The sequence below is a fragment of the Odontesthes bonariensis genome, chromosome 12 (genome assembly GCF_027942865.1).
Source record: "Odontesthes bonariensis isolate fOdoBon6 chromosome 12, fOdoBon6.hap1, whole genome shotgun sequence".
Lineage (NCBI taxonomy): Eukaryota > Metazoa > Chordata > Actinopteri > Atheriniformes > Atherinopsidae > Odontesthes > Odontesthes bonariensis.
The window spans coordinates 30,395,346-30,412,034 of record NC_134517.1 but is presented as its reverse complement, the minus strand read 5'-3'; the positions used below and the strand labels follow the sequence as shown (position 1 = coordinate 30,412,034).

General features: G+C 41.0%; 1 protein-coding gene across 2 annotated transcripts in view; it reads left to right on the top strand.

Annotated features, from left to right (window-relative positions):
* Window positions 1–278: 278 nt before the first annotated feature.
* man1a2 (mannosidase, alpha, class 1A, member 2) overlaps window positions 279–16,689 on the top strand; it is a 117,358-nt gene continuing 100,947 nt past the window's right edge. Inside the window, exons 1-2 of one of the 2 annotated variants that reach the window (XM_075480084.1) lie at window positions 279–514; window positions 1,918–2,424. In XM_075480084.1, the coding sequence (XP_075336199.1) occupies window positions 2,111–2,424 (314 nt within the window). In that variant the 5' untranslated portion in view covers window positions 279–514; window positions 1,918–2,110. Of the gene's footprint in view, window positions 515–884; window positions 983–1,917; window positions 2,425–16,689 lie in introns of those variants that run through there. The other variant, XM_075480085.1, reaches the window with a different exon arrangement.

The following is a 16,689-nucleotide window of genomic DNA, read 5'->3' as shown; positions in this document are numbered from 1 at the left end:
GTTCTTTTCTTTCAGTTCTTTTTCTTTCTTTACACATATGAGAAGGGAAAATGATTAAAATGATGGATCCTCCAGCTTTACAAATGACCATCATTGAGCAGTGATGTGCATTCAGAAGCACCATGTTGTAGGTTTCCCATTTCTAGCGTCACCTTGTCATAAATTCTATCACATTGAAATTTCATTTAGTTTAATTCCGCCTAATGAATTTGTCAGATGGTCCCTAAGTTGGGCAGGCAGGCTGATTAGTTGATGCTGGATCTGGAAGCAGCAGCAGCTCCACAGTCAGTCCACCGCTGCAGTCTATCAGAGCTGCCGGTCATCAACATCCCATCAACGTCCGCGGAGCTGTGGCGCTATGTGGCTCTGAGCTGACGGCGAGCGGTGCAGCCGCAGCAGGGCACTACAGCGGCGAAACATTTCGTGGACATGAGGACATCTGCTTCGGCGAGTTCTTCTAAACGGCAGACCGGGAATCCTGACCAGTTCGATTTTCACCGAGCATTTGAGAAAGGTGGTGATGCAGCACACAAGCAAGCGAGCACCTCTGTCAGTTGATAGCCACCTTAGCTAGCTAGAGTTAGCAATGTAAAAGAGCCACTTAGCTGGCTCGGCTCCTCAGCAGGCTGTTGGTTTGAAAGCTCAGTGTTTACCACCCAGCAGTGTAGCCTATATGTCAGTGAGCCCAAACGCGAACACTGGGGGAATTTTATTTTTATCCGTGTTTTTTCCCCCCAGAGCATTGCCCGACACTCAATTTTCTGCACTTCGTTTTTTTTATGCTAGCCAGTATTAGCATGGTAAGTTAGCTCCTTTGCTCGTTAGCTAGCATTCCGTGTCGGCTAATCAGCTCACACAGGCTGGCACTGTCAGAGAATGAACTTGGTATTCTGTGTGTGGACACGCCGAGACAACGTAGCACATCACCGACGTGATGGAAAGCCGATGAAAAGACTCGGATAAACGTTTCAGTTAACATTGGGTAAGGCGTTAATAAGACCGCTTATGTTGGTGTTTTACGGGGCTGCTCGCTTGATTTTTGCCATCCATCCCTTACATTCGCACCTGGAGCATCGGAATCAAACATTTGGCCACTCGCCCGTCGATTTATACGGGCACGGCCAAAAAAAGCCAGGACCTTTTGTAGTGCAGCCACATGGCTATTTTATATAAGTATTACAATTCAGATTTTTTTAGCTTCCTTATGCGGGATTTTACACACCGAATTGTTATTCCAGTCGTCTCTGACGGAAACGAATTGCGGAAAGATGTAAGCGGATCTCGCTCTTCTCACTCGTTACTTTCTAATTCAATCAAACATGACACCGTAAGCTTCACGGGAATTTAATACAATGAAACTGCAAAGTGAAAGCCTCATTTTTAGGTCCAGGCAGTGATGCCAATATGCGCAGAGGACCGTTGATCCCACAGATATTGCTACCTTAAGCCTATTGATAATATGTTTGTCATTTTTCTCATGCCCGAAGGATTAAGGATTATTTTGTGCAAAGGGAAATGAGAGATTCTGAAGTATTAATTTTAGAGGGTGTTGAAATGACTCCAATATGGAAGAAGATAGTTTATTACTTAAATGTTTTGGCTAACTCTTGATAGATTACATGCAATTTTGTTGAGTTGCCATCACGTTTGACATTGTAATTTAGCGCTTTTGGGCTCAGAGGAAGTCTTGTCAGGGAGTGCTTGGTGAGATGATGTTTGTGCTTGTAGGGGACGCCGCCAAGGTGGAGAAATGGCGAATGAAAGACTGTAAAGGGGATTAGCGCTTTTAGACTGCCAGATGACGGTATCCATGGAGGATTGTGTTTAAAACGAGGCAAAGAAAAGGTTTGCTTTAAATGGCTTTCAGTGACTGCTGGTAACATGTGACCTCTGTGTCTGTTATGTGTCTTTTTTCAGATTGGTCATGACCTTTTTCCTGCTGACTAGTCACTCCTTTATTGAGGGACCTCGGCCCTGTTTTGTTACCGGACTTACCAGCGTAGGGATGAGATAATAAAGTCAACCAGCCGGTGCATGCTACTACAACACCACCTGTGGCACCTGTATAACACACCCCACCCTGAGTTGAGTTAACTCCAACAGTCGAACTATGACGACGCCAGCTCTACTGCCACTGTCAGGCCGCAGGATACCCACTCTGTCACCGGGTGCCTCCTCTTTCCCGCACCACAGGGCTACTTTGAGGCTGTCGGAGAAGTTCATCCTCCTCCTTATTCTCAGTGCCTTCATCACATTATGCTTCGGGGCCTTCTTTTTCCTCCCAGACAATTCCAAGCACAAGCGCTTTGACCTGGGCTTGGAGGACGTGCTCATCCCGCATATTGACTCGCCCAAGGAGGGCAAGCATGTTGCAGGACAGGCGGTCATACATGGAGAAGGAGGACTTGATGAGCACAGACACAGGTAAGCACAGAGAGATGAAGTGTTGTCATATCTTAAGTTGTTTTTTTTTCATGTTAATATCTGGGGGCAACCATATTTGATCTGTTTGGTTTTGGGTTATTGCTGACGTGGCGTCACTCGCATGTATTTCCTCCAGGCTTTCAAAGCAGGGTTACTGATGCTGTTTCTTGCAGTCTGCTGTGACAGCCCGGATGAGGTAATTTGTAGAGTGTTACACACTCCACTGAACATTCAGATACACGTCAGCACAGGTGTTGCTCGCTTCCTCGTGTCCCTCTTCCTTTAGTGCAGCTGGGTCTGCTGTGAATTCTCCCACCCTCTGTGTCTCCTCTGGGTGTCATTGTTTAAGTTCTTTTAACAAGAGAAGTTTTATCACCTTGACCCAATTTTTGGTGTTCCGTCCCGCAGGCAGAGCTCGGTGAACTTGATGAGCCAGAACACATGGTCTGTTTAAGCTTTACCGGCTAAACGGGCTCGGAAATTCCTGCATGCCTTTAGCTAAAGCCTTTTTTTCCCCTGCAGTTTCTACATTTGTCATTTGGTTCGCATAGGCTGCTGGCAGGATTCCCCTTCCTAAATCAAATTAATATTTTCTGGCTACTCAAAGTGTCCCATGTCATTTGGAATCCACTGTATTGGGCAAACACAATGGTGAAAAAAATGGTTATTTTTTATTTATTTTTTATTGGAAGGTCATCTCCATGCTGGTGACATTAGTCATTCGGTTTTCTGAGTGTTTTTGTAAAGTGTTAAAAGCAATTTCTCGAACACTTTCACAGTGGGGACCACTGAGTGCTGCCTCCTTGTCCCCCGTGGAGTCTTTTCTTATTTGCATTCTGAAAGCCTTCTAGTCCTTGGGATCGTGCCGGCTTGAAATAACATAATATCGGTGTTCAGCTGCTCAGTTGGATCAGACGGGGTTGGGCTGAATGTGTGATGTGTTTTTTTGTCAGCATAGAGACGCATATTTGAAACTGATTGTAGGAGGTTTGAAGACGTTTGAGCCTCTTAAGGGCCTCCCTGTCTGTGGCAGGGACGAGGAAGGACTTGGGAGCATTTGTAGCTCAACACGACCAAGTATCATGTCTGAGCTCCTCTGTTGTTTGATTGTGGCAGCACTTATAGCTTTGTTTACATACACATTAATACTGTTTACATGTTTCATAATCGTATGAATGGCTCATGCCCACATTATACTCAACAGCATACCTCATATCTCAGTTTGATTATTTTTTACTCCTAATATGACCTCAACTGGGATAAGGTATCGTGAAGATGGCAGTACAGTGGAAACCGCTTATAGTGATCACGTTGGTCCAGAGCCAATTTGAACACTATAAGCGGTTGATTACTAAAACCGAATTTGAATTACAGGACAGGTATTTCACTTATTTTTTTAATGCAGAATATCATCTAAATGCCATTTGTATCGTTTTTCAATGAGAAAAATGAAATGAAACGGATAGCTTCTGCATTTACTGAATTTTATTATCATGCAAGTTTAATTACAGTACTGCGCAGTCCGCCGTCATTTTCTTTCTCCGTCGTTAGCATTCATGACTGTCTCTCGTTGCTTAATTAGACTACACAAGGTAGCCTGAGGAATGCCAAGCTTCGCCGCGGCATCTCGTTGGCTCGTTTTTGGTAATTTGTCATACGCCTCGAGGAGACAACGTTTTTCATTCAGAGAAAATTACTTCCTTTTTCCAGCCATGATTCGTGCGCTTGCTGCCCGGTGTCAACTCGTTACGTTAGCTAGCAGAAGCATAGGGCAGAAGCAGACGTCCAGAAAGGAATCAAGGGAGTAAAAAAATAAAATGGCTACACGTAGTTTTAAAATTATTTTTGCACATTACATTCATACATTCATAAAATGGCCAAAAATGAACATTATAAGCGGATTTCTTGATTACTATAAACTAATTATTTAAACAGCATTTGTATAGAAATGATTCTGTCCCAAGCCTTTTGATCTATATAAGCGGTTGATTACTATATCCTTGACCACTATAAGTGGTTTCCACTGTATCGTATTCAGCGTACGGTTTTATAAGATAATGCTAATATCAGAACGAGGGCTGTCGCAGTAACCGCAAAAATGAAATCTCGCGATATGAAGAAGCCCACCTCGATTCATGATAGGCCATCGCCGCACGTCACCACAACACGCGTTGAGAAGGAGACGATGGCAGTTGCACTGGTATCTAAACTAAATGTTACTTCGCCCCTTTGCTAGCATTTCGGCTTTCAGCCAAATGAAAAGGGGGAACAAGCCAATTTAAATGAGGTGATCTATAAAATCTGAGGCAAAACGTTTGAAGTAAAACGAGGAAACACAACTAATTTAAGGGCTCACCCAGCAAGCTACCATGCAGCTGTTGAGGCGCGGTTACCGCGGCCTCCTGCCACAGAGAGTCGCGGAGCAGCTCATGTCGGGGCGAACCGACAGCTTGGAGTCGACGAAGCCTTTGCTCGAGTCGCCAAGTACAGCAGAGACGGTGACGGACATAAACGCCTAACAGGCGCTGTTACACGGTATCTGGTTGACCTGCTGAAGTCACGGACAAGCACGTCGGCAACCGTCCCGAAGAGAGCCGACCTACCTGCAGGAGGAGCCCATCGACCCCAATGAAAACTGCAACCAAACGTAAACGTACTGAATGCCCTTTGACATGAGTGAACTGTTGCTGTTCTTAAACGGTGCATTTTGTTTGAAAAATGTGACAATATGTTCTTGCTCTTACTCGGCGAGCTGCAACAGATGGCAGAATGCGCTGAATAAAACAAAGTATGCGGGATGATCTATATTTATGTCAGCTTCGTCATATGTTTAATGGATTTCCTGTTGCATATGACAGCTAATGCCCTCTGTTTATGGAATTACATGGCTGTTTCAAACACCACAAGCAGCATTTTTCCTCAATTCAGACTCTCCAGAATGTGACATGACATATCCCTTTACATAAGAGACTGAAAATGAGAGGAATGAGCCAAAGTGGTGATTTTAATAAAGCCGCCACTTAGACTCTGAGGTGAATCTAAGGTTATTAGTAGGAAGAGTAATCCTAACCTTTGTGGTCTCTTGAAATGAGTTTTATGCAATGGAAAAGCATCCAAAATGCACAAAGTATTTAACCCTACCTAAGTGTGAGGAACGTGAAAGGAAGTGTTATTCTTTTCCTGTCATGCACCAGGTAATGGCAGTGCATTCAGCCTCAGATGTTCTTCAGGACGTTCTTTAGTCATTATGTGTGCTCCAGAGGACCAGGGTTCAAATGGCTCCTGCAAAGCGAGGTGTGCTTGGATTTAAAGAGACCCTCAGGAGCGCAGACAAGATCGCAGTAATTCCACCTTTACTTTATTTGGCCGTGACAAACCCCAGAGAACCGTCTGTGTCTTCTGAAGATCACCTTGCTCCAGTTTTGTACAGACCTCTGAGATAGTAAAGGTTATTGATCTATTTTATCTGCGGTAATCCATCTGTTCTTGCATGTCAGACTTGAATGTAGAATCGAATGTGTTTTCTTGTCTTTGCATGCATTTCACACTTGGCTGCACTTTAAATCTTTTTGTCATGAGTGTCTGAGAAGGGAATGTAAGTAATTCCCTTTAATATTTATTCATAATAGTAGTCGTAGAACGGATAGTGTATCGTTTTGAGGCACTATCCTCTTACAGCTCATGTAAACATACTTGTAATAACTCCAGTCAAGCTGTTGTAATCAGTCATGTTTATAACCAAGCAAACATCCTCTGATAGAGAGCATTTTAAAATATTTCTGTCTGCTGTGTTTGTGTTTCTAGCTCACTGACAAATGTAACCTTGTTAAGTCCGTGTAATAACGATTTTACCGGATTTATGTCTTGCCCCCCCCCCCACAATTTACTTACTTAACATGAGCCTACAGACAGATGTGTGGGTTAAGTTGGTTTGACTGAACCCCTCTAGCACGCCTGAGACATATTTCAATAAATAGCTAGAAATAAATATGCATCCCCCTAAATATCAGGTCTCCACTCGAGCATATAGGCCTCCTTTAAAATGATTGTTTTGGCCAAACACTAATGCTAAGTCCAGTCGGTGGAAAAGCCCTCTTCACAGAACTGTACTGCTACTGTATTTAGCTGTACTGTGGTTTCTTAAATGAGGTCCTCTGCTGAAACTATTGCTACAGGTGAGTAGTGTGCTTCCCAACTAATTGCAAATCCATTCTTTAGCTGTAATGCTTTTACTAAGTTTGAGGAATCGGATCACGTAGCGGTATATCGTGGCGGTATATCTACAAATCTGCATTTAGACAAAGATGCAGATGCTTTTGCAGATTTTTAAACTGTTTGTTCAGCAACTGGTTAGAAGCCAGAAGCAGAATTGAACATGTCTCAACAAACAGTGGAGATGTGTGTGTTTATTTGTGGTATTCGGTAGGTTCAACATACAGAGCAGGCAGGTGGTTTGCATTATACCTCGGCATTATAGAGCGATTGTTAAAATGGAAAGCCAACACACACTAAGTACAAAGTAAATTGAGAGGAACATCTTCAGATGGAGTACAAGCTCTGTCAAGCTTCAGGGCCAATAAAGATCCAGCCTTTTTATTCTGGTTTGGTTCCAGCGTGAGAGCGGGCCAGGAGCATTACTCTTCATCTGAGAAGGAGGCACGTAAGGCTGGGGAATGCATCAGATTTGATGTTTTACTGGTGATTTTTGACGTCCAACAGTCCTAAAACAACCCCTGTGCCCGCATTCTGTTTTGCAGTGAGGCTTTTCTTTTGTGTGGCGTTAAATATTCAGAGCGCCTCTTTCCCATGCTGACTCTCTGCCAGGCCGTGGCGTGTTCAGTTCAGTTCATATTTATTTATGATCGTATTATATTTGAATAAAAGGAAGAATGTCCACGGTTGAAAATGCACATCTTATAAGCTGAAATAAATGTGCATTGTTTACGGTTTGTGAGTAAAATAATAATCAGGATTCAGATTGTTGCTGCAGTTCTACGGGCAGCTGAGACAGTTTCTGTTCAATTTTATGATCAGGCATGATATTTTTTCTTAACGGGTGAGGACACACCGCTCTAGTATAATTTAATTAACATAATTGTTCATCATGAAACCTATGGGTATCGCAGCTCCCTCGGATATGAAAGGGTTAAACCAAACCATTCAGCTCAGGAAAATACAACTCTTTTTGTAAAACTCTGTTTCTTTTATACACAATTGGGAAAGATTAGTTCATTTCAATCAACAGACAGGACTGTAAAGTAGATTTTAACTTTCTTCACATCTTATTTTAATAAACAGCTTCAACTCCGGTCGTTTCATCTCATTATTTGTCATTAAAGATGATCTGAAATGAAGATACTTAAAGGGACCCAAACCTTTCAGTTCATTTGCCTCCGTCTGCACTGACCTGTGTGACTTTCCCAAAGGGAAGATTTATTACTGAAGTACAAACAAATTATACAGAAATGACATCCTGTGCTGTTCAGAGTGCTGAAGAAGCCTCTGACTGAACTGACTCCACAGTTTAATCTCTATGTTGTGTCAAGGGTGTGTAGTGTTGTCCATTATCTTTAGCTTGACACTTCTCAGGGGATATGGTTTTGTCAACATAGTAAAAATCTCTGAAATGTTAGGAAATGCAACACTCTTGAAGCTCAGTCTTACCATGACAATTTAATATTTGTGTCAGTTATCATTCATATCTTGAAGGCGTATCTGTGCAGTTTGTGTCTTGAAAGGTCATCTTTAGCGTTCACACCAAACTAGCTTACTCGCTAAGCCAGTGGTGGAAAATTTAAGGGCGCCATAGAAGAAAATGAAGAAGCCCAACCTTCCCACACTGCATCCCGCTCGTAATAGATTTTAGAGTCGTGACATAAGCAACCTCGTGTTGCTACTTATTTGCTTGCCAGTTGTTGTTGGTATTGGCCGGCTTCACCTGAGCTTTTCTGCTGTTAATACTATAAATCAGCATCACAGCCCGGCAGATCACATTTAAAGCTCAGGCCAACAACAAAGTGCACTTATTTATCATATTTAGTTTGACCGTAGACATCATTACTGTATCTTCACGCTTCATTCCCCAACAGCAGCAAAGTAAATCTAGGTTGGTTGTGTGTGTTTTTCTCCAGATGAACGAACCTCAGCTGTAATAAAGTCCATTTGTACACGCAGCTCACACCATCCTCACGTACACCTTTGCTTAGCCAGGAAAGCAGAGATCTGAAGATCTAATTTGATGGATGATCTTAAAGTAACACTGGAGAAACAGGCCGTTATTTTCTCTTTGTTCTTTGGCTCTCGCTGCTGTTGTGGGATGTAAAACAAATCACATTTTGTGCACTTGCACAGCTATACATGTGCATTTATTATAAAGCTGTAGAGGCTGGCAGAGACGCCCGCAGAAGCCGCCAAAATTGTCTACTGACAATAACAAAATCACTTGTCCTGTAATGCGACAGTTTTTTTTTTAAGTGTTTGAATGTGTCGTTTATGTGAAATTGATACATTTCCAGTGTAATTCAGGTTGTATGACAGTGCCATGTTGAAGAGATGCTCACATTAACAAGACTTTGGCATGAAACTTGCAAAATGTCGCCAAACATTTTTATTCGAGAGATAATTTATAAGTTCGAAACAGCACTGAACTTAGGCTTCACATGTGAGGTGGAGATGATGGCGATGATATGCTTCAGTCTCTGCAATACACAACCTTACAACAGCAGTTGTATTTTGTTTTATTATAGAGAAATCAGACTCTTCACGATTGTCTCTTTTCATGATTTTAAACCAAGTCCATTAAACGTGACGTAACACTAAACGAATGAAACTGACGCCTGTAAGCTAGTGTCGTCTTGGTCAAAGTGTGTTATTATCTAGTTGTTGGCGGGTGACGTGGTACCTTTAAGCAAAAATGTTGTAGTGTTGAGCTTGAAACTAGAGTTGTGAACTCTACAGGCCAAGAAATGTGCAAATAACACATCTATATATGTCAAAATGAGTAAGAAGCAGATAGTTTTGATAGTTCACACGCTTCTCTTTTGCTGCTCTTAGAGTGTCATTAGAGTCAGATTGCTCTTTTGAAAGATGAAATAAACCTGAGAAAAGGTGTGATAGCGATGGGCAACGCTCAGAGTTCACCCATGGTGAGCATTCGTAATCAAAGAAAGAGAGAAGGCGATAATTCCGAGAGAGATAGAGTTGTTAATTGTCAAGTTAATGTTTCAGTTGCTGTATCGATGCTCTGCTTTAATAATTAATTTTCACAACTTTTGACGTTGCAACTTAACAAAAGTAAGTGATGTCTCTTTTTTTTTCTTCGATTTCTGTAATAAGACTTTGGCTTCCTATGTATTTTAGCCCATGCAGTCTGTAAATTCCTTATTCCTGAACAGTAAGACTTTATGTTTTATGTGACACCATCACTGCAAGATTAATGAGGACATTCCAATTATGTATAATGTGTTTTTTAACAAGACGTACACACAACAGCCACAACAGTAAAAAAAACGCTGACTGGTAAAACGAGTAACGCTGCTCACTGTCACCCACTGCAATGTTTAGCTGGGAGAAGCCACATCCTGGCATTCACATGGACTCATGTTGGTGTCCCCTTTCTTTTGAGTTATTTATGCACATTACAGTATAAAAACACGTCCTTTTTTGGAATTGGAAGAGCATACTTCTTGTCTGAGTGGCTGGCAAAGATTTGTGCATTTCCAACTGGAATAAGAATTTGATAAGGGGTAGTTGTTCCCTCTTTCCCTCCTTCTAATAGAGAGTATTTTATAGAAATCAGTGCTCATAGTAGTCTCTGGGTGGTGGCCCGTGTATTGATTTCCAAAAACTGAAACATGCCTGAAGATTGTAACTCATGGAGTTGATATTTTGAAGCAAGCAAGCAAGCAAGACCTTTTAAACCGATCTTGTTGGTACTTGTTTTTGGCTGAATTTACATGTTCAAACGCACATTCAGGAGAGTAACAGTGAAATTTACATGACCCTTTTTTCCCCCATCTAAACTCGTTTTAGTATTTATCATGGAAGTATCAATACATGTAGAGTAAGAAGTCCAATCTAAATCTTTCAGGTTCATGTTCCTAGTAATTTGATGAGCCCATCAGCTGTTCATATCTGGTTTTGTTTAATTTAAAGCTACAATGTTAACCTTAATTAAACGTTAAACAAACCATTTATCAATAATTTATCTGTTAAAAGATACCATCTAGTGCTGTTGGTATCAGCGTAAAGAACCAGCAGAATCGGCGTGTTTGTATGAGTGATTATCAGATCTGCTCGCTTTGTATCTCATTTCCCGTCCTTTATCTTGTCTTATTTCCATCTTTTTCATGTGATCATAGTGTTTTTTTTTTTTTTTCCTGGAACACAGCTGCAGCCTCTGAGTTTGACCAAATGACTCTGTGTCCATGTGTGTGTGTGCATGAGGGTGCATGTCTTTTTTGTTGTAGAGGCAGCTTTCAACTTTTCATTTTTTAAGCATTTTCATGCCAAGAAATACAGTTAAGTACACACGAGCGAGCAAAGCTTGGGTTGGAGTATTCAGGTCAAAGAAAAAAACTGCATATATTTGAGAACAGGTCGCAGAGCCACCATTTCAAACTTAAAAAAAATGTACTAAAATGTATTTTTAGATGGCCAGAAAGCTGGCTAATTTGTCATGATTTGCCCGTGGGTCGCACTGGTTTGAAACACCACCTCTTTGTCCACCATCTTGGCTCCAGTGTACATGTCCGGGAGGCTGGTTGAGTTAATGACTGCACAGACGTCGTCTTTAAGTCAACTAAATGGCGATCTTGTTTGATGCTGCTGTTACAAAATCAGGATTTTATTAGAGCAGAGCGACGGTCTGGAAATGCTTAAAGCAACAGCCAGTTGGTACATTGTCTCAATGAGCCGATATTCAGTCCCAGTTTCTGACATGTGGAAACGTGTGAATTAAAGCAGCTTGATTAGGAATTTGGATGTATTAAAATGCACGTTCGCTTTATTATTTGTATAAAAAGATACAGAAATGTGGAACTTTAGTGCCAAGTGTACATGAAGAATGATTCAATCCCCAACTACAGTGTCTGAGCTTTGATTTTGCACAATTTCAGCTGGATGAAAGTCCAATTTAGTTTAATTTTTCTTGTCATTTAAAAGTCCTTTTTACCTTAGAATTATTTACATATATCAGCACTTCTGCTGTCAGTCTAGCTGTCAGTGCAGCATTTATTCACTAAAACAGTATATTTTCATTATATTTTCATAGTGTTAAGAAAATTAATTTTACAATAATAAATCTGTTGTATTCAAGTCAACAAAATCAGCTCATATTTAGAACATGAAATCAGAAATTCTCAGAGGAAAATATTTTAAATCTCACGGGCGAGTAGTTTAGATTCCAGTGATAAAATGTTAAAGATAAAGGTCCTCATTGTGTTGCAGGAATTTCACACAAATATCCATTTCAGTGGAACATTTTATTTCTCAAAGGTCAACTCTGATGTATTAAACTTCTGTATTTTAGAAACACTAATTAGCTCCAAGAGTTGATGGTTTAACTTATATGGAGCTGCAAGAAAGTCAGCAGAAAATATAGCAAGGTTAGGCTCCAGCATAACATTTTTCCAACAGTAGATCAGACATTTACTGTATATTAGGGGTGGGACGATATGCTTTGATCACGATTCGATTGTATCACGATTCTTGATAATTGCGATTCTACAAGTATTGTGATTCGATATATTCAGTAATTGCAATTTTCTTCCTCCTTAAAAAAACAAAACAGTTGAATTCTACACTTCTAGAATGAATGTCGTTCCCATAAACGATGCTTATCAGTCTGTGTCAGTCAGTCCAGCAGCTGACTCTTATTTCAACTGAGACAAAAAGAGGTCCTTAACATGTACAGCATTTTTTAAAGTTTACAGTTACAAAATGAATTGAAATGTCCACACAGCACAAATGTGGGCTAGTTTTAACATAACTTAATGTAATGAATTGAAGAAGTTTTTCTGGACACGGATATGACGTAATATAATCGATTCAGGGGAGAAAAATAGATTTTTAAAATCATCCCATAAAAAAATCGCGATATGTACATGAATCGATTTGTTTTTCGCCCACCCCTACTGTATATTGCTGCTTAAATAGTTAAATAGTTAATTTCTTTAAGGATATGTAAAAGGATACGAAGTAGCCAGCCAGTAAGTTTGCACAAACTCAAATTTCTCATCTTACATCTTACTTTTGAATTTTCCCCATTGGGGGTTGAATAAAGTATTTTTCTGTTTCTACTATTCACATACTTTGATGTGTACTTGATAAATGGTAAATGGACTGTACTTGTATTGCACTTTTCTGGCCTAGGTGACTCTCAAAGCGCTTCTAAGGCTACGGCTACACGAATACGAAACGAGGGTTTTTTTGAAAACGGGTACGAAAATTATTGCGACCACACGGGGAAGCTTCTGTGTCCTAATGGAAACGATGAAAACGCTGAAAACGATGCAGTACACACGCCACACCTCTGTGCGCTGTAAGTCACCCTCACCGGTTACACCAGAACAATAGAAGAAGCAATGCGCATGCGTGTACGCCCCTACTTCTACCAGCGCGAAGCTCACGTTGTTCCTTCAACAACGCCGCTGTAGTTAGCAGTGTCTGCAGCAGTGCTGCTATCAATGTTGTGGGGTCCATGATGATTGCTGTCTGTCCTTGTTGTGTTGTCTTCTTCTTCCGGATTTTGAATGGAAGCCGCTTTTTGTTCTGGTCACTGACGTATGTGTATACGTCACTGGCGTTGGTTATGTGGCTGTGACGCAGATGTAAACGAATCCGTTTTGGCTGTAACAATGGAAAGGAAACGACGCCGTTCTCAGATCTTCCCACTCTGGAACCCGTTCTCCAAAACTATCGTTTTGGGGTAGTGGGAACGCCGGCTCCGTGTGGCCGCAACAGCCAAACGATAAGAAAAAGTATCGGTTACAGTGAAAAACGTTTTCGTGTAGCCGTAGCCTAACACTACATGCCGCATTCAATCACACTCGTATCTACGTGCTTCCTACTCCATTCACACATTCGGTTGGCAGCGTGGGGTTCAGTGTCTTACCCAAGGACTCTCCGATAAGTGACCCGGGGAAGCTGGAGTCGAACCACCGTAAGTGTTGGGCGACTGCTCTTCCTCCTGAGCTATTCAAGTGTTTGTGATGCATCTTAGACTCTTCTGTAAAAATTAGGCCACATTAAAATCAGTGAAACAAACCGTGAAACCTTTAAAAGTGTCAATTTTTATACCCGCAAGAGTATTAAAAAAAAGATGAACGATCCCTGAGCTCTTCTGGCGTTTGATGCTTGACTTTTGAATAATCCCATCAAACATACAACAGATGTTTTATGCAAAATTTTAATTTCAAGGTTCGATTATTAGTCTGATTTGTGCAATGATGTTATAGGAGGGAGAGAATAAACACAAAGTATGCATCATTCACACGTCCCAGACCTCACAGATGCCTCAGGCTGCATTAGAAAGCCTCTTAACCTTGATCAAGGACATAACAGTTGTGAAGTGTTTTCACATTAGTCTCCGCTAAGGCATTTAGACAAAAGAATTAGGAGGACACGTTTTTCTGAGAGCAGCACTGACATGCTGGCCATGTAAAAAGCAGCATACTTTGGCTGCGGCAGCGTTGCCAAGGAGCTTTGTAGTTACTTTGGTGAGCAGCGAGCCATCGTGTGGGCATCCTCTTCAGCTGCTGGAGCCCTTTGTGGGATGAAAACAGAAATATTTATCAGGGAGGGAGTGATAAATCTTTCATTTCTTTTCTTATAAATTGTGCAGCGAAATACATCAAAGCAAAAATAAGATCCTAGAAATCTGAAAGGGTTTCCTTTAGTGTTTATTCTTGGAAGAAAAAAAACTTACCGGAGCAGGATTTCTCTTTGATTAGCAGTTTGGTTAATGATAAAACGTTGCTTATTATACTGTTATAACAAGCTAAGCATCAGCAGCATAATTTGGTGATCAGCAAGGGAAAGAAATCCTAAGATTTTTTTGTGCTTATCAATAATTTACACTCAAAATAGAAAGGAAATGGAGCCGTGGTTAAAACGTTTCCTTTAACCTGTACTGAGGGTTTTTCTTGTACTTTTAGGAACATGCATAACAAATTGGAAGAACTGCATGTAAAACATGATGGAGAGTAACTGCAGGAGGACATTTTGTAACACTGATGGTCAGTCAAAGCTTCTGTGGAAAACACTGCATGGGAGAATATAACAGTACAGTATATCTATACTCTAAATGGAAGAAGCCGTTTCTTCCCCTTATTTGAGTTCAAAGCTTACACATTTTGGATCAGTTATATCGATGCTGCAGGAGATCAAAATACATAGAATTAGTTAGAACTTCCTCTAAGAATAAAAGGAACATTGTGGCACAGGATTGCAGGTTCACGGTCTTCATCCATACTGTGATTTCACCCATTTCACTCGGCTTGCCATTTCAGTCGTGTAGCTTTAGTCCTTTGATGTGGAAACCCCACCACGAACAAGGCAAAGGTTAACATTTCTACTTGGATATGGTTTGCAGAGTGCAGATCAAGCCAGGCGGGGTAAATCACGGGCTTTTTGACGAAATCCGCAGGCTAAGTTTTTTTTTTTTTTTTTTTTTTTTTTTTTTTTGTAGATTATAAATGTGGTGTTGTGTTACTGCTGGCACAATGGAAACTCTGGTTGGAAGTTCTGGTTGTTTATGTGATAGAAATGTGTGTTTTTTTTCCACCGTCGTTGGACTTTGAAGCTGCTCTGTGGCCATTCAGAGTTGCTTGGAAGGAAGTCGACCTTTTCAGATTTCAGAAAAAAGTGCGGATTTTGAGTGAAATTTAGTTTCACCACTACCATGGATGAAGGAAACTGGCTGTGTAGCAGTTGGATATTTGTTAAAAGTAGCAAAGTTTATACATATTCTCACACATGAGATTTGTGTGATGATAACTGAAGATAAATCCTGATTTGTTTTGATTGTAATAACTGAATCGGGACACCTGCAGCTCAGGGGATTGAACTTGTTCCCCACAGAAATACGTGAAGGGTAATGGTAGATGGGAGTGAAGGGTGGATGGATACAGTAGTTATTTTAGAAGTGTAAATTAGTTGAAATGATGGTTCGATGTGTGTTTGTTTGTGTAAGAAAGAGGGGGTGTGTAACATCAACTGTGCCTGTTGGGAAAGTGCCTTTCTCTGTCTGCCATTTGGCATCCCTCTGGAGTGCAGCAGTTGTGACGAGACATCTTGAAAGCTGGAGCAAAGAAAAAGAGACACTTGATGTGATTGGTTTGCATGAGTGCAGCACAGAAAGTTCTTGGAGGAGACACAGCTCAAGATGTCTGACAAAATCAAAACTCAGATGGCAGAGAATTGGTTCCCAAAGCCCTCATTACTTGCTCCTACCCCTCCATTTTGCATTCTGGCGGGTAGAGTTGGTGTCCTGTTTCTCTCTTACAGTGGGCATAAGGCCATCCAGGTGGCTCCCGTTTAAGGTATAGATGACTGTAAGAAAGGGGGCATTTTATCCATGGGTGGTATTTGGATTGGGCTTTAGTCTTTGGATGATGTGACCATAGCTGACTGCAAAGCTGCTCACTGCATCACATCCCAGCCAAACAACGAATCTGCAGCAGTTAAAACAATAAGTGAGATCCTTCAACACTGAACCAAACCCCAGTCCTTAAGTTTTCAGTAATTCAGTTGAAACCTCTCTGAATGTAGTGGTGATTTTAGACATCCTATTCTGTATTGAGCATGAACATAAAGGTTTTAGTCAGTAATACTGTCATGGTAATTAATGTGGCTTTAAATGTGCCTTGAACCAGAACCATTGGATTTGTCATCGACCCGAGGATAAGAGAAGGGACCAGATTTAGTTTTTATGTTAAGTGTTTTTATGAACTTCCAAATGATCTGAAAGTTCATTGTGATCTGTTGGTAAAAAGTGGTTAAAAACTCTTATGCCACTCTCTTATTGTCCCAGCTCAGTTTTCTTACTACCCTGACTGCTCTCTTAGCTCAAAATGCATAGTTTAGGCTGTAAACTCTCCAAACATTTGGTGATTGAACCCAATCATTACACTCCCTTTTCCCCATTAAATCTGTGTACCAGAACAGCAACCAACTGGGTTTACTCTTTGTTTCATGGCCAGCAAGTGCAGACTTCTTCTATTTGGTGGGAATGCATTAAGACTCTAGTTGTAGTCTTAAAAATCT